This window comes from Atractosteus spatula, chromosome 5 (assembly GCF_055471065.1).
Source record: "Atractosteus spatula isolate fAtrSpa1 chromosome 5, fAtrSpa1.hap1, whole genome shotgun sequence".
NCBI classification, from domain to species: Eukaryota; Metazoa; Chordata; class Actinopteri; order Semionotiformes; family Lepisosteidae; genus Atractosteus; species Atractosteus spatula.
The window spans coordinates 18,378,634-18,398,383 of record NC_142710.1 but is presented as its reverse complement, the minus strand read 5'-3'; the positions used below and the strand labels follow the sequence as shown (position 1 = coordinate 18,398,383).

Here is a 19,750-nt window from a genome sequence, read left to right as displayed (position 1 = left end):
ATCTAGAATTATCCCTCTGCAAAAGTCATGGCCTTTTGGCATGGTGGAGGTCTCTGCTCTGTGTGCTCTAACTCCTTGATCAAATGCCAGCAGGGACAAAGCAGTGTTGCACCAGTCACATCTGTTCAATAAAAATGTCTGGTCACCTGTTACAAGAAAGATTGTCATTTCCCTGATGATAACTTTGTGAATCTGTTGACGTGATGTTTTGATTTGATGAAGTGAAGTTTCTTTTGATGCTCACTATAAAAAAGTATGAAAGTATGAATGAAATTTTTTTCTGAATTTTTGTTCTCTTTCTAAATTTCTTGAATTTGTTTGCTATAAATCTAAGTACTGGAAAATCCAGAATATCTGTGGGGATGTCCTTTAAAATTCCTGTACCTGTTTTTCTGAAAAAACAAAAAAAGCAGTCAGTTATTCTATAAACAAGAATGTAATGACTTCTTTAATGTGAAGTATGTTGGTAGGTTTGCATTCCTGTGTTCATAAAAATGTAGATGATGCCACTCATATTCTACAGAATTAAGTACTTAGTATTGCAGGGTGTTTATCTTTTGATCATTTGTTTTGTGAATGTGAATTATTGGATTACCATAGCACAAATGTTTTACAGAGAAATACTGCATGCAAAGAAATCTGAGTTCAGCTGTCAGATGTGCACATTGTTATATCGAGTTGATGAAATAAGACAAGGCATGGTACTCTCTAAAGCTCCAGTGATTGTCTTACTCCGATTTCCCATAAAACTCTTTTCTTTTACACTGAACAGAATCTTTCTTTTCTCTTCAGAAGCAAACTATTGTGTTAATTTTCTTGTGGAATTTTCAGTTACCTTGATAGTCATTTCTGTTAGTATAGTGATAGATCTCATGATAAGAAGTGATTGAATAACTAAAAGCTCATGTGTGAGTGACTCACCCCTGTTGAAGATCTGCCCCTTCTACCTCCTGTATCTTTTCCTGTTTTCTTTTCTGACCTTTACAGATCGCTGACAGGAAACATTAAAGGGATTTTGTGCAAAGTGTATTTGAAATGTACTTCATTGTTTGTATGACATTCATGTAATTCTAAATTTCACAGTCCAGCAAATTGCAAAACAATGAGGGGAAAATGCACATTACCACCTATTACATGGAAGGGATTAGAAGCCAGACTAACAGAAAATTCACTGTAAAGATATATTAAAAACAATTGTAGACTAATAGCTTATTTTGCAAAACCGACATGACATTTATGATTCAGCATGCAATGAACATGTTTTCTAAGGACATGAAGTTGGTCAAAGTGGGCTTTGTTACATGTTAGGTGTTAAATCTGTATAATGTTAACGATTTAACAAATAGTTAATACAGTTCAGGTGATATACAGGAACAGAGAATACATTTTATTATTATCAGTTTAATTTAAACTGTATTATTAATTATGTTATCAATAAATGTAAGTAAAACTTAGGTACACTTAACTATAAATATCCTGCATTATGGCCGTTTGCTTTTGTCAAATTGATTTTGATTTCAACAAAATTAGGGTGTGATTTGTTTTATAATTAAAGTTTATCCTTATTAATTATTTATCCCCATTGCCTATATGAAACAACCCAGAAAATGATGGAGGTAATCATATTGGCATTTTGAGATTTTATAAAAGAAAGCAATAGCACATACATAAAACCCACTAATGAACTGTATTCATTTCTTGTCAAATGTCAGGGTCCTCATTATATCAGAAGAATAAGGTCATGTGAATATCAGATAAAATCCTTATGAACAAGGCCTTATTCATTGGCATGGCATTTTGTGTCCAGTACTCTGTATTGGATATGTGGTAACAGCAGCCCTGTTCTACAATTGAAGCCACATTGAGGCATTTGACAATGAGAACACTGTAGCCTCTGAGTAGGGCTAGTGTTGGTATAATAAGACAGAAAATTGAGCAGCTGCACTGAGATCAATAGAAATGCCACCTCTCTTCTTTGGGGCTCGTTTGAGTCTTATTGCCTGCTTCTGAGGAGCAGAAGCAGAGATTAATGATGTGTTGAATGTGAAACTGTGTTCCTCTCACTTCCGTTTTCTGGGCTTCTTCAAATTGTAAAGCAGCCATCTGATTTATGTATAGAAATGACCAGTGCTATCGACCTTCCAGAGTCATTTGTGTGTAATTAATAGCTTTATAGATATGAATAACCACTCAAAATTAATTTATTAAAGTTATCTAATTGTATTTTGCAGAATGTCTTTTTCTGTTTCCTACTTCCTAATTCCTAAGATTCATGCAATTCTTTTAAGATCTTTCCACTAGTAGCTTGTCTCCTGTATTAGGAACAGTAACAGTAAACTGAAGACCAGTGCTGTTTATTTAGGCTTTTGTGATAATCAGCGGTATACATCATAGACTTCTTGAAGGACTACCCCAGTAAGGAGAAATGCTTTTATTTCAAATCTGATAATAAAAAACCAGGCTTCACATCCTCATTAATCAAAAACTGTCAAAATAAACTCCCCACCATATACTTCCAAGTGGTGTAGCTGTATATTTAATATGCATTTTCAAAAGTCCCAGAGTAGCTATTTGAGGTAAAAGACCAACCACAAATCTCTGCTGCAGACGTTGTCTTGGAAGTAGGGAATTTTGTATGCCTCAGTTTTCTAACAGAATCAGCAGCACTTCCAGTAAATGAAAACTTACATCTTTCTGATAGAGAATCAGTAAAGCAGCACAACGGTATTTAGAGCTGCTGCCTAATACAGTTTTGGCTGTTTTTCTTTTTTTATTGATTAGTAATCTGCAATCCTTAAACAAGGTCCTTTACTCCAATCAGCAGAGATAAATGGCCCTTGGCTTTAATGGTGCTGGCTGATTTAAGAATCCAGTAGTGGTCCTAAATTACTCCCTGTAATTTGCTAAATGCAATTTTGCTTCCTTGTTTGGTAAATTGCTAAACCAATTATCTCTGCCTTCCTTTTTTTTTGCCCTTGCAGCCGATACCACTGCTTAAGCAGAAGATGAATCACTCCATCACAATGTCACAAGAACAAATAGCCTGCCTCCTGGCCAATGCCTTCTTCTGCACATTCCCTCGTCGCAACTCCAAGAAATCTGAGTATTCAAATTACCCAGAAATCAATTTCAACAGGTACTGTCTATGCTCACATGTCCAATATGGAGTTAAGTGAATATGCACAAGCAAAGGGGCTTGTGTTTTGAACTTAAGCAAACAGATGCTTAATCTGTTTTCGTGCATTGGTCTAACTGCATGATACAGGAATGAATAAGAATATATGTACTGTATAGAATATATTTTGAAAATGAAATAAGAAAAAAGAATTTAGATCTATCAATCAATTATTTTTGTACAATTTTGCATTCCTTCCAGCAGGCATTCGTTTTTTTAATTTTGTGATTATTCTGAATTATATGTTTCATGTTGCTCTCTCCTGAAGTGTCTGCAGTAGGGTTGACTGGTGCTGTTCCTTGAGTACTGTGCCTGTGCAGGATTGTACAATACCTTTATACAGAATTGGAGGGGGGGGGGTGGGAAGTAGATACATAGCTTTTTTGTGCCAAAATGAAATGTTGACCAATTTTGTTTTATATTAATGTACTACAATATCATTAGCTTTTTGGACAGTCAAATGTATTTTTCTGCATCTATGTCATAAAATTTGTTCAGACCTTCAAAAGTATTCCTGCAGGCAAATGTTTTAATCTGAGTTCATAACGAAACTTCAGAGAAGGTCAAATCTCAATTACTGTCTCTCGAGAGTATACATACTGTCCTTTAGACTTTTGTCATGCTGACACCCTTCCTCCTTCGCCATTGCCACTGCCAATGCAGAAACCCTTTGATTTATTGTAGTGAAGTTACAGTTTCCTTGTCCATGTGGCCTGGCAGTTGGTCCTAAAACCAAATGGGATACAGCCAGAAATATCAATAAATGCTCTTTTTTATTTGCAGTCTCAATACTTATGAGTTTGTCTGCATTTAAGATTACCACCATCTCTATCAACCAAATTGCTTGACGTTTTGTACTTAAGGGTATTTCAGGTTATTGAATATCAAAGTGCACTTTCTTCTGGTAACATTGATGACATATTAAATTCAAACTTTTTTTTTATTTGTCCAAAATAAATTATGTTAATAATAAGTTTGAAGTTCATTTTCTCTTGTTATATGTAAAACAATACCTGACTAAATTACTTTAGAGTGCCAATATTATGTGTCAAGTTGTCAAATGAGATTTGAACCAGGTGTTCTCCACAGATGATGTAATAAGGCTGGATTCAAAGACCATATACAGTATTGACAGGTCTTTAATGCATTTCCAGGAGGGAGACCTACTGTCTAGAAATTATCGGGATTTTTTTACTTTCTGCTACCAAGTCACTGATATGTGATTTTCTTGAATATAGTAAAATAATGTATTGTTATGTAGATGCTGAGTTAGCATATGTATTCATTTCTGTGTTGGTTTATTTTGTTCCTACTTATCTGCATTGTAAAACAGTGACAAATCCCTGATAGTGCCTACACACCCCTCCCTGGAATCAGATTTTAGTGGCATAAATCCTTTATGTCTTTGATCTTATTCCCCGATGCCCACCTTCCATTCATTGTCAAAGCAAGACCAAATAGAAAGCACATCAAACCAGAGGCAATATCTGTTTTCTGACATGAAAGCAGACGTCAATTCTTTAAAAAAACACAGACCCATAGTTTTTAGTAATAGTGGGTGATAAGTGTGAAGTAGAGCACAAATCACCCAGTATTTTGTGGCCCAATTCCCATTTTTCTTAACCTCTTCTTTCATGTAAGAAGCATTATATTCAGACTTGTCTATTGAAGTCTTTACTTTTAATATGCATGTGTAATGTTTATTGTTTATGTGAAATCTTAGCGACATGTTTCAAAGAAAAGTGTTAAAGATTTTTCAGTTCATCATTGTTTTATATGGTATGTGGCTCAATATTCTTGAAGTCACAGGTCACTGACCTTTGAGTCAATAGCAAAGGCTCTTGTTAACAGCTGATAATTGTCAGATTTAATTTTGCCTTAGAAATTCCTAGACATTGGGCTGAAACAAACTGAGTAGAGTGGAATTTAATGTAGCCAGCAATACTGTAGTCAATACATAGTCTTTCTACCACGTAAAATATTTCATTTTTTATGAACACATATCATACTTCTAAGAACACAAACTAAGAATGCAAGAACAGAAACAGGGATTAATTCTGACACTGAAAAGTCAGAAGAAGGAAGACAAAGTGTTTCTGCTGTGTATCATCTATAGGTGTGTAGGTACTGTAAGTGAGGGAGACCTCCAAAATCTGAGGGTAAGAAGCTCATTAAAAACGCCATTGTGAAAATGAGAAGAGAGTGAGAAGGGGAATATTTCCATCGCTTTAGATGGGAGACAGTGGAAGTGAAGAAAGCTTAATTCTGTAAATGACCTATGAGATTTAGACATTAGTAGATCTTTGAAAGCTGAACCTAGTTTAAGGATAATTTTGGCTTGAGAGTCCTTAAATTCTTGTAGAAGCAGTCAGACAAGATAGTCTTCAATGATGGAATAGTCAATGCTCCAGTTTAATGTCCTGTCACCATACTAGAGTATTAGTAGAGAAATTGTTTTCTTTGGGAGTCTCCTATCCAACCACTGACCTGGTTAAGACATGTCATTAAACCTTCTTTAACCAGATCATGCTGGGGATCTAACCAGAACAGCAACACGGCTGTTTTTTATGTCTATACCAACCAGGAATATTCAATTTTGGGGAACAAAATCATTGGCAATTTAATTTTTGAAGAAACTGATGAAGTTAAAGCTATTAAGCCAAGATTAAATTACATTGGTTAGATATTTCTTAATAGAATTTCTACAGAGTGACTTATCAGGTTTAATTTAATACACTAGGATGAGAACCATGTTAATATATAAGTGGTTACCTGCAGCATGAAGAAGTACCCATCACTATGGTCAGCCATAACTATTGTGTATTGTCCAAGTTATTTTTATAATTTAATTAACAGTTTTCATTAGGACTTAAGTGTAAGTGTAAGGAGTAAAGCATTTATATTGGAGTATCAAAAGGATACACCAGTTAGATCTTGTGTCAGCAGAAAATAACTGGAAACTATAAAGTGTGCTCACATGCAGAGCAGACACCTCATACCAAAATTGCAATACATGCTTATTCTTACTTTATTGGTTTGTCATTCTCTGCATTGGCCTTGGGTAACCACTAATTTTCTGTAGTAGGTTCGTAGTAACCGAATCTGGGGAACTGTTCACAGGATTGTACAGTACATGCAGTATGTTACCTTGTAATGTCAATTAAATGCTTGGGGAAAAACACATCCACACATGATGAATGGTAATGGTTATACAGGATTAGATAATGGTATTTGTGAAGATGTCCTTGAAAAGGTCTGATTTTCCCTTTAGAATTGTTAGAGTGCTATCTCTATAGGACGCCTTTATTTCAAACTTTGGTTTCATAGACTTAATGTAATGAGATGCCCTTTCTGCTTAATTTCTTTTAAACAAAATCTTCGATATGACAAAACATTGTTTGTGGAGGATCTCTTGTCTGCATCAAGTTGTGATTACCAAATGGAAGACGGAATGTGATTATCATCGATTTAGATGAGGAGCTCTGACAATAGGAGGTCAGAGTCCTGCTTTGGCTGCAACTGTGCTTGCAGTCAGCATTTATTTTTGCTTCCTTGCCAAAGTCCAGTTGGCTTTTAGACATAAGAATATATTGCTTACAAGTATTACAATTTTGAGATTTATTCTACTTTTAAAATCAATCAGAAAACAGAAAGACTGCAGCATTAGACACTTGGTACACACAATATGTAGTTTCCTGTACTATAATCTGTACTTGGCAATTGCTAGTGTTTAGTTTCTTCATACCACAGTGCACTCTTGTTCATTTTGCAGAGTGCTGTTGTGATAGAGGGGTTACACTTAAAAAATAAGGATTTAGTTAACAAATAAAAGAGAATGTCTATGGAAACATTACTCTTAGTGTACAGAATATTTCCATTTGAGAAATTTAGAAACTGTGGCTCGATGCCCAGTTTAATCCAAAGTTTTAAATGTCATTCTGTTCATATACAATAGTTGGGATCTGATTGTATTTTTTGTTAAATAAAAATATTAGATTATTTTTAACATTGTTTATATTTGTGATGTCATGCATCAGAACAGCAGTTACAGTTTTGATTTTTATTTTACAAGTTTAAAGATACTTGAATGTTTTCTTAGTGAAAAGAAGCTAAATATTTTCTATACAGTTTGGTTTCTGACAGTGCAGATTTTAAGTTATGAATGAGAATGTTTTTGTTGCGTTTCTACCACAAGCCTTTTGTTTTGACATATTTGAGTAAAACAATCTTAAGTACTCCTGTAATTTTAAATTGTTTCTTGTGTTTGATAACATAAAAAATAGAATATCTCCCTCTTTAATACCCCTGATAGAATGTAGTCGTAGTTATATAATTATATTTTTCTCCCAAAGGCCAACAATTTGTTTTCTTACTAAAAAGCTAACACTCATCCCAAAGGCTATCTTATGTCAAAGACAGGTTGCCTTCAGGGATACATGGCATAGCTGAGTAACACGAGATTGGTTCTACAGGCTAGGGAAAAAAAACTACACACAGGAATCGACTTTAATAAATGAGTTTTTTTCCCTGAAGGCCTTTTAATGCATCAGGCTTCATTCTGTGAATTCATTTTTTTATTAAATATATTTTGAGAACAATGCTCCGTGTTGGTTGGGCAGAAGAAAACTTTGAATGGAGTTCTGTGATTAGCTTGACAACCTAAACAGTTCAGGCTGTATAAATAGCTGCTTCATGTTACTGTATATACCACCCTCTGTCGCAATCAGGAGACAACGTTCACCTCCTGAGGTACAGCTATAAAACGGATCTCCCATTTTGTGAAAGGTCCTCCAGGGAGAGAAACCTGTTTTCTCTGCTCTTTATGTAAGTGCTGTGAAGTGGCACATGATCTCTTCTTTGTTATGATAAGCCTCAGGCTGCTCTTTTGCTGTATTAAAGCACTTTTATATAAAAGTGAAAGCAGTACAGCAAGATAAGTAATTCTGATCAAACTTTAAAAGCTGAGCTCATTTGGCAGAAGCTGATGTAGGACACGTACACAGTACCAAAAAAAGTACAGATCCTTTTAAGAAGATATTTGCATTTCTTCTTTAAAAACAAAGCATCTAGATATATTTGTATAAAATAACATCTCCGTGACCACTACTGTGCAGTGGGAAGAACAATACATTTTATTTCCCAGTGTACACATATTAATAAAAGGTTCCTGGGTTCAGAACTTTCCCTGTAGTCTACATTTTTTGTAATTTAAAACTGTAAATCCTTTTTAAAAATTGTGTGTTTTACCCAAATAGGGCGAAAACGTTTAAATTAAACTTATATTTTTAAAAATATTTTTTAGGTTGTTTGAGGGCTCTGCACGCAAGAAGATTGAAAAGCTCAAGACTCTTCTGTGCTATTTCAGACGAGTCACAGCAAAAAGTAGGTTTCAGAGAGATGTACAGTTTTTGGAGAAAAGACAAATACTCTTTTATGTCTAACTTTCTGTCCTTCTATTTTTATATCTTCTATTAGATATCTGTATCTGTCTGCCTTGCAGCTTCTATATAAGCTGACAGAGGAAACCAAAGCTTTAAATGCTCACTTAGCACTTATTTCTCTTTTCAGCACCTACTGGCCTAGTAACATTCACAAGACAAAGTGTGACCAATTTTCCAAAATGGGAAAGGTAAACTATAATTTCATCAAAGTATAAATATATTTTTATGTAGAGACCAATTAATAAAATGTTTAGCACAATCTTTCCACTTTAGTCAAAGCTCTAAAGCTCTTCTGTGTTTGTTAGTGATTATGGTAATGAAAGTTGTTTTACTTTGTATAATGATATAATTATTACTGAGTTTCATCATACCAATTTTTAGTATTTGTGAGCCTGCTAGATTGACTGTAACAGTATAATTTGGATAACTGCTTTTTCTAAAAAAGAGATCCACAATCATAAAAGAGATTTGGTGCTTATCATTGATGTTCTAAAAGTATGAACATTTCACTGGCAAAATTAAAAGCATATAAATATATACATATATTCAGATTATCACTTTGGAGAATGGAAATCCACAGTTTTAATTATCTTACATTTGTCAAATTAAATGGACCAAAAATCTTTTGACAGCTTATTTTTATACATCTTGGCCTTGTTTGCTCTTTCCAAAACAAGGATTATTCAGGTAGTGTATATGATGGAAATCTGAACAGGCAGCTATTATGCTCTGTGCATTCCAAGAGATTACTTTCTTTAAGAAACTACTGTGAATTCCGCTGTCATAGGGGAGTACTTAATGAATGAAATCTGGGGCCTTGAAGGCATACCACCAAAGTTATTCTGAAGGCAAAACATTGAAAGCAGCCAGTGAAAGAAACGCTGAGAGCTGACATTACTTTAGGCTGACCAGTGGCAGGCCAAATGTATTTTTGAAGATGCCTTTTTCTATCCAGGTATTTCTGTTTTGAGACTGTGTCTCTGTTAATGAGGCACTCAGGAGTAATTTTGAAATGTCCGAGTTGCCTGAAAAAAGTTGACTAATTTAGTTTTATGTTAAACCAACCCACAATATAGCCTAATCTGAAATACAGTACAACTACATTTGCAGTATAAAGAAAATTCATTAATAATACAAGACATGACATTATTGTTCATCACTTGATTGTTTACAAGAATTATGTATTCTGTTTCAGTTCAAAAAATCACCTTACCAGGCTTCACATTGCTTGTAAAGGTACTATTGAGGATCAAGGCATCGGAATGCTTCAGGTAAGCATCCTTTCTGTAGAAACTGCAAATCTATTGTTTAGATTCAATCTTTGCATTAATTGATATAAATATCATAACATATCATAAACAACTTGGGACTGTCATACAACAAGCACTGCACTATCAATATCAAGGCTAGCAAAAGTTATTAACATACCACATCTTACCCTGGCATATATTGTAGCTGGTGTGGAATAACTCAGAAGTCCAAAATTGATGTGCAAATTCACAGTTTTTAGTGACGCTTAATACATAAAACTGGTTTTTGCAGTCTTATTCCTTTTACTGTAGGAAATCGTATAAGAGTTCCTCCACACATTCACCCATTCAAAAGAAAAAGGTTTTTGTATTGGGGAATACAAAGGTGTTTATTAGTGACCTGGTGTACACATGTCAGGTTTTAGAGATGCAGCCTATCTGAAAAACACTATCCCTTTATTTTGTGAATGGTGCTTAGCCGAAATTTGATTTCCAAAATGGGCTGTCGGATCGCAAGGAGGCTCTATTGGGAATGCAACTCCACGTTCTTCATGCAGAGTATGTGCACACCAGGCTGCATTAGCTGTCAGAGCGAGCAGCCGCTGTCCAACTCAGACTCCTTTTTTTTCCCTTTCACCTTTGTTTTCCTCTTGTTACAAAAATCTGACAGATGATGTGTACACATGAGCAGCTCGAGGCACCCTCTGGGTTGGAAATGGAGTTCTGGATTGACGGATGCTCTAGTGCCAGGGGATGAGCTGACAGTTTGTCAGCCCGCTTGAAATGCCGCCTGGGTGCCCCAGAGCTGAGTGACCAGTTCAGCCGGATCAGCTGGCAGCCTGCCACTTGCTGCCGTATTTTTTTTTTTCGAGTTTAGGAAGAGTCGGCAGGCCAATGAGCCAAAACTGACAGCCTAGAGAACAGGATATTAAAGGGTTCCACTGGATTATTTAGACTAAAACTCCAGATCGTTGCCACTTTATATAGTGTAAATAGCTTAAGGTTTTTTTTCTCTTTTGTTGCAGTCATATGGCTCTTGGCTCATAAAGCGCAAAATTTATTACTTGTTTGGACAACAAAATTCTTGATCAAGTTAATTTTGTTTTGTCACTCATTCATAAACAGAGTCCGCTTGTGTGTGTACATGCATGCAAAATAGTTAGATTTGGCTGCCGGTCAAGACACAAATCCAGAACTAAGCACTCAACTTGGTAGGACATTCATGGACAAACTGGGAGGGAAAGGATCCTTTAAATTTGAAGACTTTCCAGTTTTCTGAAAGAAAAAAATGGCTTACGAAAAATGGCGTCTATGAAATGTGTGTAATGCACTTTCGCTGGTGGTGGGGTGGGTCGTAGCTGTTCTTATAATCCCTTCAGCCCTTCTCCCAGGCATCGCAGTACAGGCACTGCCTGGGAGAGTACAGGTGGGCTTGAGACGAGGGCAGTGCACTTAACACAGTGATCCTCAGGCACTTCATCTCCTTCCCATCAAATCTGTGTGATTGAAGGAACTACAAATGTAGCTGTCAAAAGTGCAAAACACTAAAACAGTTCTGTGAAGGCCTGCTGGCGATGTTTTTTGTTTGTTTTTTTTGTTCAGTGCTCCTATTTTCCCTGCATAGTAGGAATCACTGTGGTGTGACAGCATTGTGACTGACATTTGCTGGTTGAATTGAACTGCTTTGCTTTGATGTTTGCTTCTCTTCACTGTTGGTTACCTGTTTCAGTGTCTAGAAACATTTCCTTTTAAATAGAAACGGTTAGTATAATTTAATCCTTGTTTTCAATTATTGAAGCTACAAGCACCTTTTCCCCAGGAAGGGAACCTGTTACCGACCTTCCTGCTGTGATTTTGGTAGTTTGCAAAAATTGGGAGTTATTATTAATATAATACTAATAATCATAACCAGCGTTTTTCCAAAGTAGCTCACATTTGGAGTTATTGCTGACATGTAGGATTTTTATAATTCAGAAGTTACAAAATGTAAAAATTGTCAAATATTGGTCTAGATGGGTTCAGTACATTAAACCTTTAAGGTCAGATTTTGTTGAGATACAAAATAACTGAAATTTAATAAGATGCATTTATGTAGTCTCCTCCCTTTTCATATTCATAAATATATACATCTTCCTTCTTTTGAATGTATATAGTTTTGTTAAAAAGTTATATAATTGTAAAAAACTAGGGGAACAAACAGGAATTTGTGCCTGTGATGTAAGGCTGAATAATGGTTGTTCATATGTAAAATGGTTTTGTTTTGTTCTCTAAATTTAAAAAAAAGGGTTACAAAATGTAGAGTTGCCGAACAAAGTTTAAATTCTCCATAAAGCAGTGAGCATGTGGGTCCTGAGGAGGTTTCATTGCAATAGCATGCTGCTGTACAATGCTGAACATAGACACTTTACTTTTATTGATCACAAAGATGAAGATATACTAATGTGTGCTCTTGGCCCAGTTACCCCAGTTACTATATTGTACTGAACTAGGGTTCCTGATTTTCTGTCCATCCATGTCCTGTTGGGTCTCAGTGCTGCCTTTGATACTGTTGATCATACTTTCACACTGAATAGATCAGAGAGAATTGTTGATATTATTGGAACTGCTTTGGTGCGATTTAAATCTTATCTCACTGATAAAAAGAGTTTGTTCAAATCGGACATTGTTATTTATTTAATTATTTTGAACTGTCTGTTTGTCACCATTGGGTCAGATTTTTCATAGGTGTGGCATTAGTTGTCCTTTCTATGTTGATAACACCCAGAATTCTGCTAATCATCCACTGTTTGCCTTGTCACACTGCTTAGATGACGTTAAAAATGGATGCAAAAACCCTTTTCTATCTGAACTCTTAGAAGACTGAAAGACACTCTTAAGAAGCTGTACCATCTTCAGAACCAAGCTGCTCAGATCTTAAATAAAACTAAAATATGTGAACATATATTCACCTGTTTTATCTCCCTTGCACTGGCTTCCTGTAGATTTCAGAATAAAATTAAAAATACTTGGGTTAACTTTTAAGGGGTTGCACACATCAGTGAAAATTCCTATAGATTTGCAAATCATTTTACCATTTGAACACTGGCCTTCTTCCAGTTCCCATATCAGAGCTCCTAATACTGGGAGAACATGCTTTCTGTTCTGTTAATCCAAGTGATTTTCCAGCTTGTTTCAGAATCTGTCTTAAAATCACTTTTATACTCTTGCTTTTAATTCTTTTTGATTGAATGTATTATTTTGTACGTCTGTATCTTTTGGATTATTATAAAGTGTCTTGATATGATAATAAAAGGCACTATATAAAATACAGTTTATTTTCTATATTATAATTAACATTTAACATCTAATATTTTGCCATGCCCAGAAAATAGATCTTTGTACAAGTAACCTACAATACATTGGTAAATGATTGTTTTAGAATGTCTTTAGCAAGTATTTCAGAAATGTTACAGTATAGCATCAAGTAGAATGAAAGCATTTCTATAAAGTTATTCATTTTCACTTAGTATTGTAAATATTCATATCCATCCATCCACTTTCTAACCGCTTTTACCAATTCAGGATGGGCCAGAGCCCATCCTGGCAAGCAAAGGGCGCAAGGCAGCATACAGCCTGTTAATATTCATATTACATTTTTAATTCTTAACAGATAGGAAAAACATAACAAATGATATTGGGTTATTGAAAAACAGTATTTGCCTTTTTCTGGATCAGGTCCTTTCGTTAGTTCCTGGTGATTTACCAATTATAATGTAGTGACAGTAGCTTTAAAATGCCTTCATTGGCTATTGCCACCCTTTAGCAAATATGCAGGTGGATGCTGTTATCATGGCTTCCTGCTTTCTACAGTGCACTGCTTTGTTTCTTCCAGGAGTACTGTTCCATATGTTACAGCTACTGCTACAACATTACATCAGTGTTGCCATAAAGCTACAGAGGGTAGAATTCATTTTTTTAAACAAGTGGAATAGTACGAGTTTTGGATTGATGCAAATTGATTTAATGAATATGTTTCATTATAGACATATATTTAGAAAAAAGCCCCAAATGCAATAATTAGTTCATTCTTTTCATTCAGATCACATGTCAGTACATATACAATTGGATGGGATTAGATGTAAATTGCAGATATGTGACATTTTTTTATGAGTTCTAATCATTTACCTGTTAAAAACTTAATAAGGTTGCTTCTTGAAATAATTTGGTAAATGATAACTTTGCTAAGACTTATTCCGGAAGTCTATTGAAATGTTTGTAAAGTTACAGAAGTGTCTGCTAACATTGTCAGCTCTAGAAAAAAAATGGTACTTTGAGCAGCAAAAATCAGTAATTTCAGTGATGTAAAAAATATATTTCCAGAAGTTAATGTTTTATTTTAATTTTTTTAGTACTAATATGCTATTACCTGCTTTCTTTCAGGTGGACTTTGCAAACCGTTTTGTTGGAGGGGGTGTGACAGGGTCTGGTCTGGTACAAGAAGAAATTCGATTTATGATTAACCCAGAACTCATTGTCTCTCGGCTTTTCACTGAAGCTCTCGATCACAATGAGTGCCTGATCATCACAGGTCAGCTTTGCCTTCCCTCTCACAGTGTCCTGCTGGACTCTTTTCTCTTTTTCAACACTCCTGATGAAGCACTTGTCTATCTTCGTGTCATCAGAATTAGCCAGTTAATAACATTATTTGTAGATCTCCTTGTAAGAACCATATTTAGTGTTAGAAAACAAGAACATTAAAAATGTGGCATGAAGGGGATCTCATTTGAAACTTTTTTTTGTTTGCTAGTAGCCTTTTCAGGAATCTCTTCATAATAGACTTAAGCAGAATAGAATGGAAGAATGCATTTTGAACCTGCTTTTTTGCACATTGCATCACAGTTCTTTGTTCTCTGAAGACCTTATTTATTACTCTTTAAAAAAAAAAAATAGGATTTACGAAAATGGTGTCAACCAGTTTGTGGTATTTTCACCCCCAACACATTTCAATTCCCTGTCAGTTTTTCTTATCAACTAAAATGAAAGCAATGTTGAGCTGTAAAAACTTAATCCGTCTGAGGACAAGAAAATACAATGATCAGAATGCTGAATTCCATGTTATAGAATGAAAAGGGTAAACATGTATTATATTTATGCTGACTACCACAGTAATATTTTTATCTGTTGTTAGCTCATCTCTTTGATAGACAGCATACAAGCCTGCCTGTCTCATTAGTTACACCTGCCTATCAAGTGGCAATTGATTATTTTTTACATACAAGAGAGAGCAACTGAAAAAAAATAAAGAGTGATGGGGCAGAGTGTTCAGTAAATGCAGTTTATGGAGAAGAAAAACTTTTTTTACTCTTTATAAACTCAGTCAAGCGGTATCAGATATTAAGCATCAAAATAGTCCTTAGCACAGTATATAGATATTTCATTTATTTTGGTATGGTGACATTCACATCACCGACAGGACACTGTTTATTCTCACAGCAGGCTTTTAAATGGCAGACCTGCTATTTTAAACCATCATAAACAAGCCCAGCAAGAATGTAACAAGTCAGTGTTGCAATCATTTTCTATTAGGGGATGTATTCTTCCTGCCTGCTTTCAGATAGCGTCCAGAATATTTACCCTGTTAGCCTGATTGACATCATTTATAAACTGCTCTCTCTGATTACTCTGGCTTGGGTGTAATCAATGGTTAAATAACTTACAGCCATGAATAACAGTAAACAGGCTTTCTAAAAGTGAGAATGTGAAAAAAGCCCCAAGATATTTTGAATTAGAAACACTGATTAGACTTAACTTTCACTGCTGTCGGATGCTGCTGACATCTTTAACCCGTCTGGTGGGGTCTGGATATACTCTTCATTATGTAGAGCTCCCTTGAGGATGTAGGCAACCTCCTCCTAGGCTGAAGATGCATACTGTACTTCATTTTACATAAATCTGATCCAATAGATCATATAAAGCAAGTTTATATATGGTATAGAAATGTTTTACCACCTAAGAGTTTTGAACTTTTGCTTTGTTTTATTTCTAGGAGTAGTATAACAACTGACTGAGTGTGTTGTCCATATACTTAGTATTAATTCCTTGATAATGTATTTAAAACATGACCCACTACATTTCTACCACCCAACACTCCTCAGGTAAAACACAGCGAGAAGAATGCTTGGTAACCTTATGGGCAGCAGCAGTGACTGGCCATTTGGGGTTACTGTGCTGTTACATTTCTCCCGAGTTCAACTTGATTGTCTGCCACTCACAACTCAGACACCTTGAGTGGACCTCTTTTTGCATTAGGGAGCTAGCCTCATGATTTACCCATAAATGTTATCCATACATAACTTGCCCGGTGCGTTGTCATTTCATTCCTTTTCCTACCACTTTGCCCTCCAGCATCTTATTTTTGCAACACAAAATTGTGCCACTTTCCGTATCCAAGATTATAAAAAATATAATCTAAAAATTAGAAGGAAAAGAGCTTATTTATGTGTTAGATTGAAGGAAGCTATTAGCTTGGCGCAGAATCATTAGACTAATGGTGTTCATGCCGTCTGCAAAGATTTATTTTCACTTATGAGATTGTTCATTTTAGAGGGTTTCATTCTGTGAAAAATTAATTCCGGTTATAATTTTTCTATATATTATATTTGCCATATTATAGTATACACTCTACTGGAGGAACTACTTAAATTTCTGAATCATACTACTATAGTAGTTAATCAGACAAAGGCAGTTTCGTTGCGGCCTATGATGGCAGTGTGCTTTTGGTTTAAAAAAAATGTTTTTAAATGAATTGAAAATGGACACATTACACATGGACACATTAGTGCTGTAGTAAGCCTGGTGATCACCATGATGATTGAAGCCCTAGCCCTTCAGTTAAACCAGTTAAACTTAATTCACCAAAAGAAGCATTGAGCTGAAATCAGAATTGCTTATCTCACTTATTTGGCTATCAATAAAATACAAAGAAGATTTGTTCATTGCTGTTAATATTTTTTTCTTTTAATCTGGAAAGACTAACTAGCATTGCACGGAGAGACCAGCTGACATTCTGTCAGCAGGCTTTTTTTAAAAAACTATTGCATTTTCCTGTAAAAGTAACACATTTTATTTGCTGCTTGAGCTCAAATTGCCCTTTTTAATCACCTTCTATCTGACTACTTGTAATTGAACTAAAATAGAGCTTAGTTTGTTTTGTGTCTTATTTTAAAGTGTATGGTTTCTGAAAATGTGCAAAAAAATTGCATCACTGATTTAATAAAATAATAGCCACATTTACTGCAAACCAGGTTGTATTAGGTGAGTGTACCCAACTTGTATACAGCACAGATTTGCCCTTTGAAAGAGCACTCGGAGAAAAATGATGGGACCAGGTGGAGTGGAGAAGGTGAAGGGCTGACTAGCTGCCTACACTGAATCTGCTTTGAAAGCTCTCTTTCATTAACTGTCCTCTCCACCAGCCTCCTACACACATACACACAAGAGTGGCTAGCTCAAAGTCAGCTCTGAAAGTCATTGCAGAAATGGACTATTGATAGATGAATGATAGACTATTTTGTGGTTTTAAGATGGGATCCACTGTGTTTATATTTTATTTGCTTGAGAAAGTCAGTAAATTTCCACTATGGGCTGTTTTAGTGTTTTACTTTTCCCTTTATTAAAGCAAGTTTTCTGTAGGAGTTCCAAAATATTTTAAATAAACAGATTTGTGATTTTACATTATTTTCTTATTCCACGCACTGTATGCTTCCTAATGTATAATTTTCTTACTTCATATAAGGAGATGAATGTCTCACATAGTGCTAGTATTCTATATTCCCGTTGTACTTTAAATTATTAATAAGGAGATAGAAGTTACATACAGAAACATGCTGCTGTACCCAGTGTTGTGTGTTTCCATTAATTTTGGAAGCACAGAAGTTGCTTTAAGCTATGCAGTGGTTTCTAATATTTCACAAGTAACTAAGTAGTTGTGTTCACTGCTGGATGTTCAGAGCCATCTAGTGCACAGCAACAGTTTCCAACATTTATGACTTCAGCTTACAATAGTCTCAAAGCAGTGTAATTAATAGCTGTAGTGCTTCACCCCAATTTGAACCAGCAGCCGTTGTAATATTGCACTACTGTATTTTGTCAGCTACAGAAAATCACGAGTAAATGTGTAATAAACACTGTCGTCTTGATGCTGTAAGGCTCAGCATGCTGTCTAATCAGTATTCTAACCCCTATGTTGTGGCAGTTCTCTCAGTGGAGTCACCTTCAGCTCTTACTCAGCCTTTTCTCCTCCTCTTGTTCCACTTAACTTTATTACAGCCGTGCAGAATTAATAACAGTAGGAAGACCTGGTCCACTAATGGACTAAGCTATTCCATCATCTTTATTAAAACAACGTAATATTCGTTGTCATCTCCATTTTTATCCAGGTCTCCATTGTATCATTGCTGCCTGGTAAATTACATTCCCTTGTGATGCATCTTGACATAAGGCCTAATGGATCATACCGCACTACTGAAATTTGCAGAAGTGCCCGGGCATTTGGAAAGGACTTAATTTAATTTCTCTTGATTGCTCTCTGTCTGGCTGCCATCAGGGCAGTCATAAATATAAATTGGATCATGGGAAGGCAGATGATTTCACTGATGGCGATCCTGACCCAGGAAGTTTGACGTAAATGTCAGAAGTCGTTGGTAGTCAAAAGCACTTATACCATAGACACATTGTTCATTTCCATTAAATTGTAATGCCTTTTTGGGTTATTTTATGGGATGTACTTATATCATATGATCACTGTAAAATATTTTTCTGGGATAATGTGTTCAGGATTGATATATCCATTGTTATACAATATTCACTCCCAGGGTATAAATATTTGGCTTTGAAAAAACTGTTATTTTAGTTTTATTTATCAAAGAAGTGATAGTAGATATTTAGTGCTTTTTAGGTTGGTGTAAAATCACATAAACAATACATCTTATTTAAGTGGCCTATGAAACAACCCAATATGATGCTGTGAGTGGAGCTTGCAAAATTTGATTTTAGGGTTTACAGGTGGTCTGTTTAATTCATGTAATGGTACAGTATGATGTATTGACTTGATAGTGGGACACAACTAGATATAGAGGAGATGAGTGTGTTTTTTTTTTCATTTTCTATCTATCTAGCTTTATTTTTCATTCTTCAGTGTCTTCCTCTAGTAAGGACAGATTTTCTCTGAATCCTTCATAAGGTACCCCAGGGAGCTCTGCCATTTATCCCAATTCTCTTTTCTGCCATTGTCACCATTTCATAGAGATACCTCAAGCTCACCAATAAATTAGAATTCTAAATGTTTACTCTTCAATGGTTGATACTTTCACCTCTTTATATACATGAAGGTGCTATCTCCCTGACCTGTCAATAAACAAAAGGTCCATTTGATATCAGTCTGCTTGCAAACATTGCCTTTCACACTTCTTTTTATGCATGGCTAAAGCCATTATTTGATGGACTTTGATTATACTTTAAGCAGTTGAGTGATTTTGAAGTTTGCAAAAAGGATTGTATGGTTGGAATGCTTTGATTAAATTATCAAAGACCTAAAAACAGATATATTTATTCTTCTGGGAGAAAGTTATGAGTGGCTACCAACACAAACAAGACTGGAAATAGCTTTGCTGTTCCGCACCGAGAATTTAAGAAAATGTGAGACAGTAAATGTCGAAGGATGTAAAACACTAGTTTGGTGTGCTCAAGAAGCTTTCCTTGTCAGTTACATTTTCATGCTGATAAACTATAAATGATGGTTTCTGCTAAGAGAGACTTTTTGTGTTGTTCATGTAAAAAGGCTGTCTTCTGTGTTGCTTACTATAGTATATACTACTATACAGTAATATAATTTGGTCTGCAGCAGC

The 19,750-nt window shown here is 35.3% G+C and overlaps 1 protein-coding gene across 3 annotated transcripts in view; it reads left to right on the top strand.

Annotated features, from left to right (window-relative positions):
* The window catches only part of parga (poly (ADP-ribose) glycohydrolase a), a 54,491-nt gene that overhangs the window by 22,922 nt on the left and 11,819 nt on the right, over window positions 1-19,750 (top strand). For all 3 annotated transcript variants that reach the window (XM_088915881.1, XM_088915882.1, XM_088915883.1), the window contains exons 10-14: window positions 2,982-3,136; window positions 8,478-8,557; window positions 8,744-8,804; window positions 9,812-9,887; window positions 14,286-14,433. In XM_088915881.1, the coding sequence (XP_088772007.1) occupies window positions 2,982-3,136; window positions 8,478-8,557; window positions 8,744-8,804; window positions 9,812-9,887; window positions 14,286-14,433 (520 nt within the window). The remainder of the gene's footprint in view (window positions 1-2,981; window positions 3,137-8,477; window positions 8,558-8,743; window positions 8,805-9,811; window positions 9,888-14,285; window positions 14,434-19,750) is intronic.